This window comes from Bubalus kerabau, chromosome 23 (assembly GCF_029407905.1).
Source record: "Bubalus kerabau isolate K-KA32 ecotype Philippines breed swamp buffalo chromosome 23, PCC_UOA_SB_1v2, whole genome shotgun sequence".
Classification (NCBI taxonomy): Eukaryota; Metazoa; Chordata; class Mammalia; order Artiodactyla; family Bovidae; genus Bubalus; species Bubalus kerabau.
The window spans coordinates 19,719,303-19,737,684 of NC_073646.1; the positions used below are offsets into that span (position 1 = coordinate 19,719,303).

The 18,382-nt window shown below is 43.4% G+C and overlaps 1 protein-coding gene across 1 annotated transcript in view; it reads right to left on the reverse strand.

Moving 5' to 3' along the window:
• Positions 1-224: 224 nt before the first annotated feature.
• The window catches only part of DNAH3 (dynein axonemal heavy chain 3), a 242,515-nt gene continuing 224,357 nt past the window's right edge, over positions 225-18,382 (reverse strand). Inside the window, exons 55-61 of the mRNA XM_055562073.1 lie at positions 17,907-18,023; positions 14,236-14,390; positions 13,243-13,410; positions 10,515-10,657; positions 7,768-7,972; positions 6,625-6,762; positions 225-578 (exon numbers count right to left, since the gene is read on the reverse strand). Of these exons, the coding sequence (XP_055418048.1) occupies positions 225-578; positions 6,625-6,762; positions 7,768-7,972; positions 10,515-10,657; positions 13,243-13,410; positions 14,236-14,390; positions 17,907-18,023 (1,280 nt within the window). The remainder of the gene's footprint in view (positions 579-6,624; positions 6,763-7,767; positions 7,973-10,514; positions 10,658-13,242; positions 13,411-14,235; positions 14,391-17,906; positions 18,024-18,382) is intronic.

Genomic DNA, 18,382 nt, shown 5'->3' on the forward strand with positions numbered 1-18,382 from the left:
ATCTTGGTTTCTGCACCCATAAAGTAAGGACAATAACCTACTTTATAGGAGTGTTCTAAAATACCTAGATCATAGCAGGTGCTCCATTAATATAATTGTCATCATCCTTGGGGCTTCCCTGGTGATCATCATCATACCATGTGACTCTCAAGAAAGGAAAGCTATATTTCAGTCAAGAACGATACTCTTTTTATTTTTTATTTTCTGTGTTGAGACACATGCCATCAATTATCTAGCTGGCACAGAGAGGCTACTCCTCGGTTTATCCAGTGCTTCTGGGGCCTGTCAGTTGGGAGTTCAATGGATAGGACATAGTTGGTGGAGTGCCCTGTTGTGGAGAGGGTACCTCTCCGGGCACTTGTTTTGTAGACTGGACACACATAAATGTTCTGATGCAGAAACATTGCACTTTTCCCAGGTTTCAGCCAAATGATGGGCAATGGATCATAGAGGGTTTTGGGGAAGGACTCCCCGATCTGCATCTTTTTCCTGTCCCAACGGGCACCTTCTAAGAAGAGTCCTTTTATGTAGGCCCCATCTTCTGGGTTACTCTCCATGACTGTTTCTTGTGTGGTTACCTGAAAGACAGGAAGCTGTGAGTTCCATTGTTACCTGCTGTTTTCCTAAATGAGGCAGCATTAAGAGACTGAAAAGGTAAAAACTGGCTTTACTGTCTGTCTCCCAGGACACTGAGACTTCTCTGATAATATTCCTACATGCTACATGGGCCATGTCTGATTTCCAGTCAGCAAGAACCAGGAGGCCACATTAACTCTTACCTAGCTTAGTGGCCTTGTATAACCTTTCCCCTTTCTGAATATGGATCTGTAAAGTGAGGGGTTAGATTCAGCTGCATGCTGGTAAAATAGTTCTCTAGTAGAAGAAGTAAAACTTTGATTTGTAGTTTCTGTCAATTTCTGTGGTGTAAAGAGCCCCCACCATGATCAATTTCAGCATATCCATTATTTAACAGCCACCTGTAACTGGCTCTGGTGAGTTAGTATGAGCCAGCCCCCAGCATACCATTAGGTTCAGAGCTGATAAACTTTAAGATTGCGGAGTAGAAGGACATGTGCTCATCTTCTCTTGTGAGAACATGAAAATCATAACTAGCTGCTGAACAACCATTGACAGGAGAATGTAGTATCCCACCAAAAAAAAAAAAAAGCCCACATCCAAGGGCAAAGGAGAGGCCCTGACAAGATGGTAGAAGGGGCAAAATCACATTTAGAATCAAACCTCAGACCTGCCAGAGATGGTTGGAGGGCACAGACAACCTTGTGCGCTCCAGGACCAAGGGAAAGGAGCAGTGACCCCCACAAGAGACTGAGCCAGACCTGCCTTCGAGCGTTTGAGTGTTCTGCGGAGGCACAGGTCAGCAGTGGCCTCCTGTGGGGACAGGGGCTCTGCGGCAGCAGACCTGGGAGGCATGGTATGTGGCATAAGTCCTTTTGGAGGAGGTCGCCATTAGCTCCACTATAGAGCCATCGAACAGACGACCCACAAACTGGAGAACAGTTATACCAAAGAAGTTCTCACACTGTTGCAAAAGTTTTAGGGCCCACAACAGATTTCCCAACCTGGGGATCCAGCAAAAGGGCTGAGAATCCCCAGGAATTCGACTTTGAAGGCCAGTGGGATTTGACTGCAGAAATTCCACAGGACTGGGGAAACAAACACTTGGAGGGCACAAACAAAACCTTGTGTGCACCAGAATGCAGGAGAAAGGAGCAGTTAGCCCACAAGAGACTGAGCCAAACATGCCTGTGAGTGTCCAGGAGTCTCCAGCAGAGGCATGGGTTGACAGTGGCCTGCCATGAGGTCAGGGGCACGGACTACAACAGTCCTGGGAGCTGTGGTGTGCTGGCAGTAAGTCCTTCTGAAGGAGGTCACCATTACTGCCATTACCTCTACCATAGTGTGGCCTCAGGCCAAACCACAGGGAGGGAACACAATGTGTTGTCCCCGCACCGCTCCCCCGCCCCCCACACACACCGTCAGCAGAAAATTAAAGATTTACTGAGCATGGCCCCACCTACCAAAGCAAGACCCAGTTTTCCCCACAGCCAGCTCCTCCCATTAGGACGCTTCCACAAGCCTGTTGTCCTCATTCATCAGAGGGCAGACAGAATGAAAACCACAATCACAGAAAACTAGCCAAACTGATCACATGGACCACAGCCTTGTCTAACTCAATGAAACTATGAGCCATGCCGTGTAGGGCCACCCAAGACGGATGGGTCATGGTGGAGAGTTCTGACAAAACGTGGTCCACTGGAGAAGGGAATGGTAAACCACTTCAGAAAAGACTCTGATGCTGGGAGGGATTGGGGGCAAGAGGAGAAGGCGACGACAGAGGATGAGATGGCTGGATGGCATCACTGACTCGATGGACGTGAGTCTGAGTGAACTCCGGGAGTTGGTGATGGACAGGGAGGCCTGGTGTGCTGCGATTCATGGGGTTGCAAAGAGTTGGACACCACTGAGCGACTGATCTGATCTGATCTGATTGTTGCCTTGAGAACCTGAGGGTGTTAACAGCCTCGGTAAGAGGTCCCCAAGCTGTAGGAGAAAATTAATTGCAAGTGGCAGACTTTTTTCCATTCTCTGCTGACAACACCTGGTTCTGCCTGAACTTAAGTTTTCTCAGACCTTGAGCTAACCAGTGCTGCTTTATTATGGAAATGTTTTTCTTAAGCTATGTTAATGAAACTACGTATTTGCTTTAGAATTTGCCTTTCTTCAAATTGGTTCCACCCAAGACTTTTTTTTTTTTTTTCAAAGCTTGGGCTGATAATGACTCAACAAACCAGTATTCATGTCAATTACTTTATGGCTGGAGGATGACACACCTTGTCCTGTTCTATCTCAAAATGTATATTGTGGGAGAGGGGCCTGGTGAAACTCCCTCAGATTGGAGGTGTGTCTCGTCTGATTAGAAAATTGCTAACAGACATAAAATGCCTTGCTAAAAACTAGCAACCCGGCACTCTCTCTGTCCCCTTCTGATGTCTATGTCAGAAGCTTTCCCTATCTCTATTATACTTTAATAAAACTTAGCCACACAAAAAACTCCGAGGAGTCAAGACTTGTCTCTGGCCCCAGATTGAAATCCTCTCCGATGTCATGAATCCCGGGGTAACACATGGCTCGCGGCCCCAACCTTTCAAACACCATGAGTGTATGAAAAGGCAAAAAGATATAACACTGAAAGATGAAATCCCCAGGTTGGTAGGTGCCCGATATGGTACTGAAGAAACAGAGAAACAGCTCCATTAGGAGTGAAGAGTTTGAGCCAAAGTGGAAAAAATGCCCAGTTGTGCATGTGTCTGACGTTCAAAGTAAAGTCTGATGCTGTAAAGAACAATATTGCATAGGAACCTGGAATGTTAGGTTCATGAATCAAGGTAAATTGGAAGTGGTCAACAGGAGATGGCAAGAGTGAACATTGACATTTTAGGAATCAGTGACCTAAAATGGACCAGAATGGGCAAATTTAATTCAGATGACCATTATATCTACTACTGTGGGCAAGAATTCCTCAGAAGAAATAAAGTAGCCCTCATAGCCAACAAAAGAGTCTGAAATGCAGTACTTGGGTGCAGTCTCAAGAATGGAAGAATGATTTCTGTTTGTTTCCAAGGCAAACCATTCAGTATCACAGTAATCCAAGTCTATGCACCAAACACCAATGCCAAAGAAGCTGAAGTTGAATGGTTCTGTGAAGACCTACAAGACCTTCTAGAACTAACACCAAAAAAAAAAAAAAAAAAAAAGATGTCCTTTTCATCATACAGGACTGGAATGCAAGAGTAGGAAGTCAAGAGATACCTGAAGGAACAGGCAAGTTTGCCCTTGGAGTACAGAATAAAGCAGGGCAAGGCTAACAGTTTGGCCAAGAGAATGCACTGGTCATAGGAAACACCCTCTTTCAGCAACACAAGAGACGACTCTACACATGGACATCACCAGATAGTCAATACCGAAATCAGGTTGGTTATATTCTTTGCAGCCAAAGATGGAGAGGCTCTATACAGTCAGCAAAAACAAGACCAGGAGATGACTGTGACTCAGATCATGAACTTATTGCAAAATTCAGGCTTAAATTGAAGAAAGTAGGGAAACCACAAGGGCATTCAAGTATGACCTAAATCAAATCCCTTATGATTATACAGTGAAAGTGACAAATAGATTCAAGGGAATAGACCTGATAGAGCCCTTGAACAACTACGGACGGAGGTATGTAACACTGTACAGGACGTGGTGATCAAAGCCATCCCCAAGAAGAAGAAATGCAAAAAGGCAAAATGGTTGTCTGAGGAGGCCTTACAGATAGCTGAGAAAAGAAGAGAAGCGAAACGCAAAGGAGAAAAGTAAAGATATATCCATCTGAATGGAGAGTTCCAAAGAATAGCAAGGAGAGATGAAAAAGCCTTCCTCAGTGATCAATGCAAAGAAATAGAGGAAAACAACAGAATGAAAAAGACTAGAGATCTCCAAGAAAATTAGAGATACCAAGGGAACAGTTCATGCAAAGATGGGCACAATAAAGGACAGAAATGGTATGGACCTAACTAAAGCAGAAGATATTAAGAAGTGGTGGCAAGAATACACAGAAGAACTATACAAAAAAGATCTTCATGACCCAGATAACTATGATGGTGTGATCATTCACCTAGAGCCAGACATCTTGGAGTGTGAAGTCAAGTGGCTCAAAATTCTCCAGGGTAGGCTTCAACAGTAGTAAACTAAGAACTTACAGATGTTCAAGCCGGATTTAGAAATGGCAGAGGAGCCAGAGATCAAATAGCCAGCATTTATTGGATCATCAAAAAAGCAAGAAAGATTCAGAAAACATCCGTTTCATTGACTATGCTAAAGCCTTTGTGTGGATCACAACAAACAGTGGAAAATTCTTAAAGAGATGATAATGCCAGACCCCCTTACCTGCTTCCTGAGAAACCTATGCAGGTCAAGAAGGAACAGTTAGACCCGGACATGGAACAACAAACTGGCTCAAAATTGGGAAAGGAGTATGTCAAGATTGTGTATTGTCACCCTGCTTATTTAACATATATGCAGAGTTCATCATATGAAATGCCAGGCTGGATGAAGCACAAGCTGGAATCAAGATTGCCAGGAGAATATCAATAACCTCATATATGCAGATGATACCACCCTTATGGTATAAAGCAAAGAGGAACTGAAGAGCCTCTTGATGAAGGTGAAAGAGGAGAGTGAAAAGGCTGGCTTAAAATTCAGTATTCAAAAAAGTAAGATCATGGCATTTGGTCCTAGCACTTCATGGCAAATAGTTGGGGAAACAATGGAAACAGTGACAGACTTTATTTTCTTGGGCTCCAAACTCACTGCAGATGATGACAGCAGCCATGAAATTAAAAGACGCTTGCTTCTTGGAAGAAAGATTTGACAAACCTAAACAGCATATTAAAAAGCAGAGACACTACCTTTCCAACAAATGTCCATATAGTCAAAGCTATGGTTTTTCCACTATTCATATATGGATGTGAGAGTTAGACTATAAAGAAGGCTGAGCGCCAAAGAATTGATGCTTTTGAACTGTGGTGTTGGAGAAGACTCTTGAGACTCCCTTGGACTGCAAGGAGATCAAATCAGTGAATCCTAAAGGAAATTAACCCTATTCAATGGAAGGACTGATGCTGAAGCTCCAATACTTTGGCTACCTGATACAAAGAGCAGACTCATTACAAAATACCCTAATGGTGGTAAAGACTGAAGGCAGGAGGAGAATGGGACGACAGAGGACAAGATGGTTGGGTGGTATCACTTACTTAATGGACATGAGTTTGAGCAAGCTCTGGGAGGTGGTGAAGGACAGGGAAGCCTGGTGTACATCCATGGGGTCCCTAAGAGTCAGACACAACTGAGTGACTGAACAACAACAACAAAGGCCAGTCAAGTTCATTTATAAACTAAATTAAAATCTAAGGCAATTAGTTTGTGATGTCTGGATGAGATGATCTCAAAGGATCTTTCCATAAAATTTAAAATTATACAATGCTCTATTAAAGTCTGTCTTACTACTTTCTCCCAAATATGGATTGGGTGATTCTTGACTATTGGCATCCTTTGACTTTAAGCAAAGCCCTACACGAGACCTTTAACATCCTTCCAAATGAAAAGTCCACCATGTTGAATAGACATTATGGAATATGCTTTCATTGTTTTTGGTACAACTGTGGCAGAGTTTTCCTCTGGAAAGACTCCTTTTTTATATACACAAGAGACAAAGCATTGGGAATCCTCTGGTTCTGTTGGGGATAATTTTTGGAGCTACTTTGCTCCAAAGTAGCTGCTGCTGCTACTGCTGCTAAGTTGTTTCAGTCGTGTCAGACTCTGTGCGACCCCTTAGACGGCAGACCACCAGGCTCCTCCGTCTCTGGGATTCTCCAGGCAAAAATACTGGTGTGAGTTGCCATTTCCTTCTCCTTGGAGCTACTTTAAGTCATGCTAAATACTTCATTTGTATCATCTCAGAAGTAGTTGAACCTTAACACATCTAAATGTTTGGACTCAAGGAAATGGACAACACTGCTTTCTCTGGTTGCCCCTTTGAGTTGTTGTACCCTAAAATGCCCCTACCTCAAACTCAAATCCAATGTGGTCAATGGGAATGGTGTATTTCCGAGCATAATTCTGAGAGACACCTGTCAAAAAAGACTGTGTAAAGTAGAATCCAGAGATCCAAAAGACCACAGGAGGTCCATTGTCAATCCATTCCTAGAGAACCACAGAAATAAAAATGCAAAATCAGTAATACATCAAAGATAGTTCAACGGCAAGAATAAAAATGAGTCCCATAAAGAAATAGGCTTTTTCTCATTTTTCTGGAAACAGGCAGACTTTGTAGGCTTATCTTATATTTTCCTTTATCTTATATTTTCCCAATTTGAAGTAAAAAGCACTGGTGCAAGCTGGTGTCAGGGATACAGCAGAGAGTGGGAGGGACTATAGCAGTAGAAAATATATGTCTTGTCTAAGCAACAGCTACTCAATTCCCGCAGTAGTTGCCATGCAGGTATGCAGGTCCATTGATTCAGGTCTTCCTTTTTTTGCAAGAAAAACATCTGTATTTTTATATGTAATAATCCGTATATGCTAGCTCAAAGTTTAATTTTTTTTAATATTTTAAAAATTGTATTGATTTTCATTGCTGCACAAACTTTGCTCTAGTTGCAGCAAGCAGGTGCTACTCTCTAGTTGAGGAGCACAGGCTCTAGGGTGCTTGGGCTTCAGTAGTTGTGGCACATGGGGTCAACAGTTGTGGCTCCCAGGCTCTAGAGCCCAGGCTCAGTAGTTGTGGTGAATGGGTTTAGTTGCTCCAACTGCATGTGGGATCTTCCTGGATCAGGGATCGATCCACTGTCTCCTTCATTGACAGGCAGATTCTTTACCACTGAGCCACCAGGGAAGCCCTCAGATTTTTAAATTACCAGATAGCCAAATGAAATCTATCTATTAGCCCATGAGCTGTATGTAGCCCATGACACATCGGTTTGTGGCATTTATTCTCGTTCCTACTCCTGCCTTTATAGGCTATAAACTTTTCAAGGACTTTGAAAGTCTCCCTCCTGTCCTCAACCCTAGTAAGGGTTTCCAGTAGGTGCTCAATCCAGGATGCTCTGTGGCTACCCTATCCCCTTCCAGCTCTAACCTGTCATTTCAGAATGTCCTCTCCACCTGAATGAGAGTCCCAGGTGCCCAGTTACCCTGACTCCGAGGTACCTGGAAGAAGGCCAGGCGGGCTAGCAGGTCAGCCACATAGCCCCCCAGGGGCTTCAGTGACGGGTAGGACTTTGCCATCCACATGGCTGGCACTTTACCCACAAGCATGCTACTGAAGACGTCCTCCAGCTCTGAGGACATCAGAACCTGCCCTTTAATTGCTCGGCCAAGATCGATGAGGCTTCTGTCAACCACTGCTGTCAATCTGCAAGAACGAAGGAGAAGACTCAGCCTGGCTCTCCACTGACCTCATTCTACCCCAAGTGCACTGACTCCAAGTCTCCTTTTACTTTTCTTCCCTTTAAAAAGTCAGATAACATACATTCATGAGAGAAGAATTGTAAAGATGAGAAAAAATTAAATCACCCATTATCTCACCACCTAAAGATAACTCTGATGTATATCTTTCTAGATTTTTCTATATGTAAACACAAATTATTTTTAATGGGATTATATATATATATGTAATTTGTTTTTCTCTCTTAGCATAAAGGGAACATCTTTCCTATTCAATAGAGGCATACCTAAAATCATAGTTTCTAATGACTGCAAGGTGTTCCATTTTATCTAATTATTCCTCTTGCTGAAGCATATTATTTCTAGATTGTTGTTACTGTAAATAACATTACTAGAAGGCAGTGGCACCCCACTCCAGTACTCTTGCCTGGAAACTCCCATGGACAGAGGAGCCTGGTAGGCTGCAGTCCATGGGATCGCAAAGAGTTGGACACAACTGAGCGACTTCACTTTCACTTTTCCCTTTCATGCATTGGAGAAGGAAATGGCAACCCACTCCAGTGTTCTTGCCTGGAGAATCCCAGGGACGGGGGAGCCTGGTGGGCTGCCGTCTATGGGGTCGCACAGAGTCGGACACGACTGAAGCAACTTAGCAGCAGCAGGGACATCCATCTATAGCAAACTTTGCAGAGACTTATAATGATATTCTTAGTAAAAATAGAACTTCTGGGTCAAAGGGTAATGCAGTTTTAAGGCTTCTTTGTTTTAAAAACAAAATTCTTTTTATAGACTATGAGGTTCATGCCTACCTGAGAAAAGGTAGCTGAAGGGGCAGCCTAAAAGATTCTAAGATCATCTGCCTTTGTCTCTGGCCTCTATTGTGGGGACTCACCAAGTCCAGGGGGACCTGAGAGTGCCAATGCATCTGCCACCAGAGAGAGCTTGTCATGTCCAAAGATTTATGGAATCCTAGCCAAATGGACATGAGAATGCTTAAACCCAAGAAACAGATTCCTGAATGTGTAACCATTAAACATTTATATTAAGAGGAATTTAAGGTTCAAACACATTGGTATATACACTTGGCTGAGGAGTTAAGAGCAAAACTACCCTCTGAGGGATTATACCACAGACTTCTATTAAACCTAAAGAGCTACTTGCAAAAGTTCTATTTCTATTCTTGAAACTATGAGCTCTGCTAGTTTCAAGATTTTTAGTAATCAAGGAGGAAAGTTTGCCCCAGAAGACGCAATAATGGTTCCCCTGAACTGGAAGCTGAACTGTCATTCTGGGCTTCTCATACCACTAGGTGAATAGGCAAAAAAAAGAGGATAATGGGAAGGTATGTTGCAGTATTGCCCAGTGTAATTAATCCTGAGCATCACTGAAATATAAGTGCTGTTACCCTCTTCTCTTACATTATAATGGCCAGTGGTAAAGGCTAGTGAAAGTCACTCAGTTGTGTCTGAGTCTTTGCAACCCTATGGACAGCACAGTCCATGGAATTCTCCAGGCCAGAATATTGGAGTGGGTAGCCTGTTCCCTTCTCCAAGGGATCTTCCCAACCCAGGGATCAAACCCAGGTCTCCTGCATTGCAGGCGGATTCTTTACCAGCTGAGCCACCAGGGAAGCCCAAGAATACTGGAGTGGGTAGCCTATCCCTTCTCCAGTGGATCTTCCTGACCCAGGAATTGAAGTGGGGTCTCCTGCATTGCAGGTGGATTCTTTACCAGCTGAGCTGCTAACAAAGCCCAAAGGCTAGTGAAGCTGACTGTAATCACCAAGAGCTCCAATGACCTTAGGGGCAAATGAGTGGCAAAGAAGGAAAGTCATTGGCCTCGTGTCTGGATAAATGAGGACTGCATCCTATCATACGAAGGTATTGACTCAGTCAGCAACCTTAACTCACACTCTGTATTTTGCTTGGTTACCCATATGGCCAACTGACTACTGACTCTAGAGAGTAACACTAAAACTAAGGAGGTTAATCAATTCTTAGATGAAATTCTTCCAGTTCCCTTGTCTTTCAGAGTCACGGCTGTCCCTTTATGCAATGACCATTGAGCAAAAACGGAGACAGCAGCATTTGGAGTCTGTGGTCGCAGGTTCAGACATGTGGTGTATGTGCTTGGTTGAGGAGCCAATGGACATAAGACTATTGTGTAATTTGAATGCAAAGGCTTGAGTGGTACTTGGAGCCGTATCTGGTAATAAAGGCTCAATAAAAGTGGCTTTAATGATTACTTTCACTATTAGCCTTTTGGTTTTAACCCCACTTAACAGATGTCACGTGAATGAGTAAGAGCAAATGAATAGAAGGAATGATTTAACCCTGGACCAACACATGCTGGGATGCCCCTATTTATAGGCCTTCCTGCAGGTAGGGCAAACCAACTCTGCACAGCAACCTTTATCAAGTGTCCTTTCTAGTTATAGAAAGGATCTGCCTATTAGATCCTTCCCCTCACACTCTAAACTCCCAGGATCCAAGTAAGACCATATAGCCCACCTGTTGAATCTGATGAGCTCTTGCCTTAGGACAGTGTTCATGGATTCTTCATAGACCACAGGGTACAACTTCATGACCAACTCCAAGTCAAATTCATTGGGAAGCTTGGAGAGTATGTCCTGGGCCAGATCCTCAACCACTTCCTTAAAGTGTAAGCATTAGAGAGGTGAATGAGAAACAAGGCTCCTGGGCTGTGACTTTGTCCAGGTAAACCTAAGGCAGTGAGCATTTGTCTTTTTAAACTTAGTCTATAGGAGCTTTTTCGGAACTTTCCTACAGAAGCCAATTCTGCCTTGAAGGTATGGAGGCTACCCTTGCTGGCCCCAGACTTAGGGAGGACATTGCCTCTAAGCCAAACAATGAGAGTCCTGTTCTCATGGCCAGAGCGAAGGCCTGAGGGTTGGACGGGGATTTCCTGCTCAGCCAGCCAGGTAGCCTCAGGGAAGTGCTGAACCCTGCAGAGCTCCTCCAGTCTTCAAGGTCACTCCTGGGAGACAATCTCCCAAGGCTCTCATAGCCAGCTGCTTAAGAACCAGCTCCTGGTACAGATGGGACTTTGCTCAGAGCCAGTGACATGGACATCTGGGAAGGCAGTAGACCATTCCTCAGCACTGAGCAAGAATAGCCCAGTGAATTTAGCCAAGTAAGGAATGGACAAGGCCTAGAGGAAGAGGAGTAGGAGGACCTGAATGTGGGAGAGACACACAGCTCTGCCATGCTGTGACTCTGGGAAGCTGGAATGTATACTTCTTCCCCCCTTCCCACTGTGAGAGCTATTTCCTTTCCTAAGTTGAGACACACAAACCAGGCTGCTTTATCTTCACATGTATTACCATTTATGGTACTATGAACCAAGTAACCAAAGACTCAAGAAACCAAATTCAATCATCCCTTGGAATCCACTAGGAAATGGTTTGCAGGACCAAAATCCACAGATGCTCAAGTCCCTTATGTATAATGGTGTAGTATTTGCATATAGCCTACACACATCTCTCCTTCCCTTCATACTTTAAATCATTTACAGATTACTTATATTACCTAAAACAATGTAAATGCTATGTAAATAGTGGTAAATACAATGTAAACATCATGTAATAGCTGCTGAAGTGAGGCAAGTGCAAGTTTTGCTTTTTGGAACTTGCTGGAAATTTTTTTCTGAATATTTTCAATCTTAGTCAAACTCAAGGATGTAAAACCTGCAGATATGCAAAGCCAACTGTATGCAAAATCCACAGCTGAGAAAAGTTGAACATGGGTTGGCTTAGAAGTTGGAGAAGAGAAGAGAAGGAAAAGAGAGAACAGGACAGAGTCAGGTGTGGTTTTGGATCTGGCACTGCCTCTGGGTTTATGAGTGCCTTGAAGTGGGTCACTTCTTGTACGGCTCATTTTGCCCTTATCTGTAGACCAAGTGAAATGATCATAGGAGGCACCCAAAATGATTCCAAGTGTCTCCAAGACTTGGAGAAATAATATTGAATCACATGGTGAGAAAGTCACTCTTGTCAAGATTTAGCCACATTTTTCTTTTCATTCCCTTCAAGGAGAAAGTCTCAGGTCAGGTCAGGTCAAGTCAGTTCAGTTCAGTCGCTCAGTCGTGTCCGACTCTTTGCGACCCCATGAATCGCAGCACGCCAGGCCTCCCTGTTCATCACTATCTCCTGGAGTTCACTCAAACTAATGTCCATCGAGTCGGTGATGCCATCCAGCCATCTCATCCTCTGTCATCTCCTTTTCCTCCTGCCCCCAATCCCTCCCAGCATCAGAGTCTTTTCCAATGAGTCAACTTTTTGCAAGATGTGGCCAAAGTACTGGAGTTTCAGCTTTAGCATCATTCCTTCCAAAGAACACCCAGGACTGATTTCTTTTAGAATGGACTGGTTGGATCTCCTTGCAGTCCAAAGGACTCTCAAGAGTCTTCTCCAACACCACAGTTCAAAAGCATCAATTCTTCGACGCTCAGCTTTCTTCACAGTCAAACTCTCACATCCATACATGACCACTGGAAAAACCATAGCCTTGACTAGACGGACCTTTGTTGGCAAAGTAATGTCTCTGCTTTTCAATATGCTGTCTAGGTTGATCATAACTTTTCTTCCAAGGAGTAAGCATCTTTTAATTTCATGGCTGCAGTCACCATCTGCAGTGATTTTGGAGCCCCCCAAAATAAAGTCTGACACTGTTTCCACTGTTTCCCCATCTATTTCCCATGAAGTGATGGGACCAGATGCCATGATCTTCGCTTTCTGAAAGTTGAGGTCAGGACTAATTAAATGCTCTGTAACACTTGTTGATCCTCCTCTTTTCCCGAGGAGCCAGCAAGACCTCAGCAGCCGCAGCCGGAAGAACCTAATAATGTTTAGCCTTCATTTTCTTTTTGTGGCTATCATGACTTTATTGAAATGGTACTGGATTTGTTTTCACTTACAATCCTGATATGCAGTTTTTAAAATGTTTTTAAGCAAAAGAGGTTTGTTTTAAAATATTATGTAAATGGAGTATAGATGATATGTGGCTATAACAATGAATCATGAAGGTTATACAGGAATGACTGACATTTTAAGAAACCAGCTCAGTATTTAAGGGCTCTCAACATTAAGACCAGAGCATCCATGCCCTTCCTCAGGGGTCTGCCATGCCTCTGCTTTTCTTCCTTTTTGGTCATCACCCATAATCCTGCATGCCCACTAGAGGGAAGATTGCCTAGGAAATTGAATTCAAGCCTGGTTACCTGAGGGGACTTGCCACTCCCTCCTGACTGCCTAGGGAGTGTCAGGAGCACCCCTTGAAATAGCTGGTTGGTTTCCTGGTTGTCTTTGGTGATGTCAGCATTCTCATGGAGGCCAAACACTTCTGGGTGGGCTGTGATAGGGAGGTTCCTGAGATAGTCAATATACGACTGGAAAGAAAATCTTCAGTTAATGTAAGTTCAGGTTCTTGGGGTCCCACAGATCACCCAGGGTTTGGCCAGACCAGACCCACATAGAAATCACACTGTCTTGGTAGCACAGGCCACACACACACACACATGCACACACCACCAGGGCCAAGACATCACAAGCTTTCCCTCCTACAGGTTTCTGAACAGTGAGTATGAATATGAAGGTAGATGGGTTATCTCCCCTCCCACCTCTGCTGGCTTCCTTCCTGCTCTACCAGCAGTCTTGGCTTTGGAGACAAAATTGGATTTGGATTCAGACAGAACTGGATTTGGGTCCTAGCTCCATCTTAAACTAATTGTGTAACCTTGAGCTAGTCACCCGAAAGCCCAGTTTCCGTATCTGCAAATGGGAAGATAAATGAGGTTATGAAGGAATAAGGCCTTGGTATATAACAGGTACTCAATAAAAGCAAGCCCTTTTCATCCTTCAGATCTCGTTTTCTTCTTCCATTTATTATTCTCCCATTCAGTTTTTCTGTCCCTCCCTGTGCCACCTTCTGAACCTTTGGTTTCAAGTAGCAGTTTCCAACCTGTTCACCAGCAAAGCTTCATCTTAACCATCCCTTCCTTTTTCCCCCAGATGGACCCCATATTTTGAAAGATCTTATCTACCAAATGCCTTGGATTCACTAGATAGTAATAAGGTCTATCTTGTAGGCTTTTTGGAAGATTCGAAATAGCTTATGGACCCAAGTCAGGAAACCCAAGCTATCCCTGGGCCCTCCTTGGATACAATTGCAACCCTGGCCACATGGAGGCTGGCAAGCTCCTCCTGCCCCTTACCTGGTAGGAGCCATGAGGAGGGATGTAGTAAGTGTCTCCAGGAGCAAGAAAGTAATGGTCCTGCTCGATCTCCTTACAGTAGAACGTGGACAGAAGGGATAGCAGGAGCCTCCTATCTTTGTCATCCGTTACTCTGCCTCCATAATTACATTCCCCTGGGGATAGCCAACAGAAGAAGCTGAATCCATAATGAACTTGGTCATTAATCTAAAACAGGATTCCTCCAGCCAACAATGAGACACAGGGTTGCTAAAAACCATGCTCAGCTTAGTTTAAGACCAGGCCTTTTGGGTATTATGGTTGCTACAAAAATAATACATGTTCCTATATTAGAATTTAGAAAATAGCAATAAACTGAAATAAAAGCAATACAGTCACCAATTATTTCAACTAATGTAACTGTTAACATTTAGGCATCTTCCAGATATTCGTCTGGACATTTGTGTATCTGTGTACATATATGTGAAAAGCAGTATAGAAATGTGGTTCAGGGTAAGAACTGTGGCATGAGACAGTACTGAGTTCCAATTTCAGCCAATTTCTAGGCTCCAACTTTTGCCGCTTATTAGCAGTTTCTCATCTGTCAGTAAGAGATAACTGCATACCCATCTTACATGGTTGTGGTTAACAATACTTATAAAACATTTAGCACAATGCTTGGCATATAGAAGACATTCAATTACCGCTTTCACAAATTTAGAAAATTGAGATTATCCATAGACACTGCTTTGGGATATGACTCTCCTACCCCTATCCCCATCATCAACATCATTCTCTGTAACTCAGGTTTCTACACTCAGATTTCTACAAAAAGAATTAGGTAATTCTTTTGAGGAGACAGCAACCCCGGATGCATTTTCTAGCTGGATCAGATTCAATAGTGTGTGTGTTACCTGATATTTGGAAGTTGGGAACAACACATTAATTTGAAAGGAAAAGACACATCTGTGGGTGTGTGCGTGCGCACATGCAAAGCCTCTCCTGAAGGGGGGTTCATTTCCAATTCCAACCATGCTAGGAGAGGGCAGGTCTATGGACATGAAGCAGGAAGTACGACAAGTGGAAGAGGCCTCAGCTTCTCTTGGCATTGGAGGGGTCTAAATGCCTAAGAGGAACATCTTGGTGGCTCATAATGGGAGAAGTAAGAGACTAAGGGGACGTTTATACCTACTGAGTAATAATTTGAGCCCTATGGAAACTGCTTTACCTTAAACCACCACCTAGATCTCTTTCTGTTGACTTCTCAGGCCTTCAGAAAAATTTAGTGTGAACACTATAGTTTGTCCCAGCTGTAAATAGGTTTACGATGACACTAAACTACAATATTAAAGGGAGAGTGGTCCCCCTGAAGTCAGCGTGGCAGTGCTAGAAGGGACCAAAGAGGGACTACAGGTGAAGGTAAACCTGAGGCGCAGGGTCATGGTTCAGGGTGCCACCACCACCCCCTCATCAGCAAAGTCTACTTCAGGGGGTACCCTTAAGGCCCTGGGTTTTATGTTTATGAAGGAAGGTGCATTTCTTTACTTATATATCTCTTCTTTACAGCAAGAACACAAGTTTCTACAGAAACAGGATATGTCTTATATCTCTTCAAGATTTTCCATTGGCTCTGCCACAGGGCTGGGGGTACCAGATTAAGAATGTATTCGACTTTAGTCCATCTATTTAGATCACCACTCTCCAAACAAGACCTGTCTCTTTGGTTAGTTTGTCTCTTGGTCTCGGAGCTCTGATAGTCATCTCTATCTGGTTCGTCTTTCCTTCCAGGCACATAGGAAGGTTACCCTTCCCTTCTCCTACACTTCCCTCACTACACTTCTTGCAGTGAGGTGTGGCCAGGTGACAACTTCTTGCATATTTAATTCCCAACATGAGCTCTTCAGTGCTACCCCTGTGGCAGTGACCACACAAGTATATGTTGAGATGGTGGCATCAAAAGTTGGTACAGCCTTTGCCAACTGTGCCTCTGATAGACAATTACAATGAACAGAGATCCTCGGCAATTCACACTGGACGTGTATAACAGGATTGGCAAGAAATAGACCTTTGGTGTCTTACATCCTTGAGATTTGGAGATTGCTTGTCATCTCAGCCTAACTAGGCTATCCTGATTGGTACAGTTGGAAAGTGACCATCCTCAGGCCAGCTGGCACAACTGGGGTGGGTTGGTTTATGAGCTGCCAGGCAGTCCAACATTAAGACCACATCCCAGGACACTTATGCACTCATTCTGTGATCTGAAGAAGAGCTCTGGGATGTGCTTCTGTGTGGCCTGGAATAATGGGAATATGGCTCACTTATTTGGAAAAGTTCTTTCACCAAACTAAAATCCACTGAACTTATGTTGTGCATGTCACCTGGGGTTTTGTTTTAGGGGACACTGTGCTGAAGTAAGGTCTGTGTCACCTTGTACTTTAAACTGAATTTAATCACTCTAAAGCAGAATTTCTGAATCTTGGCATGATTGACATGTTGTACACTGAGTAGTTCTGTGTTGTAGGGGGCTGTCCTGTGCATTGAGGATGTTTAGCAGCATCCTGGCCTCTACCCAGTAGAACACCCATTTAGTTGTGACAACAAAAAATGTCTCTTCAATTTGTCAAATGTCCCTTAGGAGGTAAAATCACCCTTAGCTGAGAACCCCTGTGCTAAGATCTTGGTTTGGCCAGCTGTAAAACAGGGTCACTAACATGAAGCTTATAAGATTACTGTGAAAACTGAATGATGTAGATAACGCACCTGCCATTTGACTGGGGAAAGGATCCAGAGTTGAGGGAGGAACTTGTATGTGACCTTGAAGATGCCCAGGTTTTTCTTTTGAGCTGCACTTTGACTTTTGGCCATAGTAACCCACTCATTTAGCTCATCTAAATTAGCCCATTTTATCTCCTCTCTCTAGGATTACATGGTATTTTTCTTGAGGGCAGTGACCCAGTTTTATATATTTACATTCTTCCATATTATGTACTGGTATATATTGATGATACTGCTGATGAATTGCTTTAATACAAACCAGCAAGGGTCATTTTCACCTCAGGGTACTCACCTTCTTTTTTCACCACCCACTCCCACTTTCTTCTTCCAGTAGTAAAACTCCTACTTTTCCCTCAAAACCACCTTTAATGCCTTGAGGAAGTTATCCCTAATCATCCCACCCCATATCTGAAGTTTAATCATTGTGCTGCCTTTCTACTTTATAAATGTTTCTCTTATTGAACTTACCACTGTATTGTCATTTATTTTGTTATATTTCTCTCCCTTTGTAGACTGTGCACCACTTAAGGGGAGGGATTAATCTTGATTTTTTGGTATGTTGTTTTTTTTGTTTTACAATATCCAGCATGATGACCAGCATCAGTAAGAGCTCAATGCTTGTTGAAGGCATAAGTGAGTAAACGAATGGAGCTGGAAGCAGAGGAGCAGGAAGGTGGAGCATAATTGTGGAGGTTTGAAGTGACTTAGCAGCAGCAGCAGCAGTGGTTGTCAAAACCTCCTCCCATAAATACCTGTCAGGTAGGTCAGAGCATCAAATGGCACCTCAAAACCTCCTCCCATAAATACCTGTCAGGTAGGTCAGAGCATCAAATGGCACCTCAAAACCTCCTCCCATAAATACCTTTCAGGTAGGTCAGAGCATCAAATGGCACCTCAAAACCTCCTCCCATAAATACCTGTCAGGTAGGTCAGAGCATCAAATGGCACCTCCTTGTAATCGTTCAAAAACATCTGGATCTGTCGCATACTAATCCTCAGGTCAGATTCATTGAATTCATAAGGAATATTCCAACCTGCAAGAGGCAGAGATGAATTAGATGCTTCAGGGATGAGAGTTCTTAATTCCCACTCAGAGATTGGGCTGGTGACAGTAAACATCATCATGGATCAAGAGCCTCTTTTCAGTCCCATGAATATTAAGCACCTTGCCAACTATTAGCTTTGGTATTTACTGCCAGCATGGGAGACATTCTGCCTGAAAAAAAAAAATTCATTCTAAAGTCAATTACTTTATGGATCTCCCCATTTGTTAAGGAAGATGTTACCATCCTGGGATTTGTGAAATAGGATTATTCACCCTGGCTGGAATACCATGGTAATGTATAGAACGCCAAAAATAACACTAAAGCATAGATTTAGTGGGAAAGGAAAT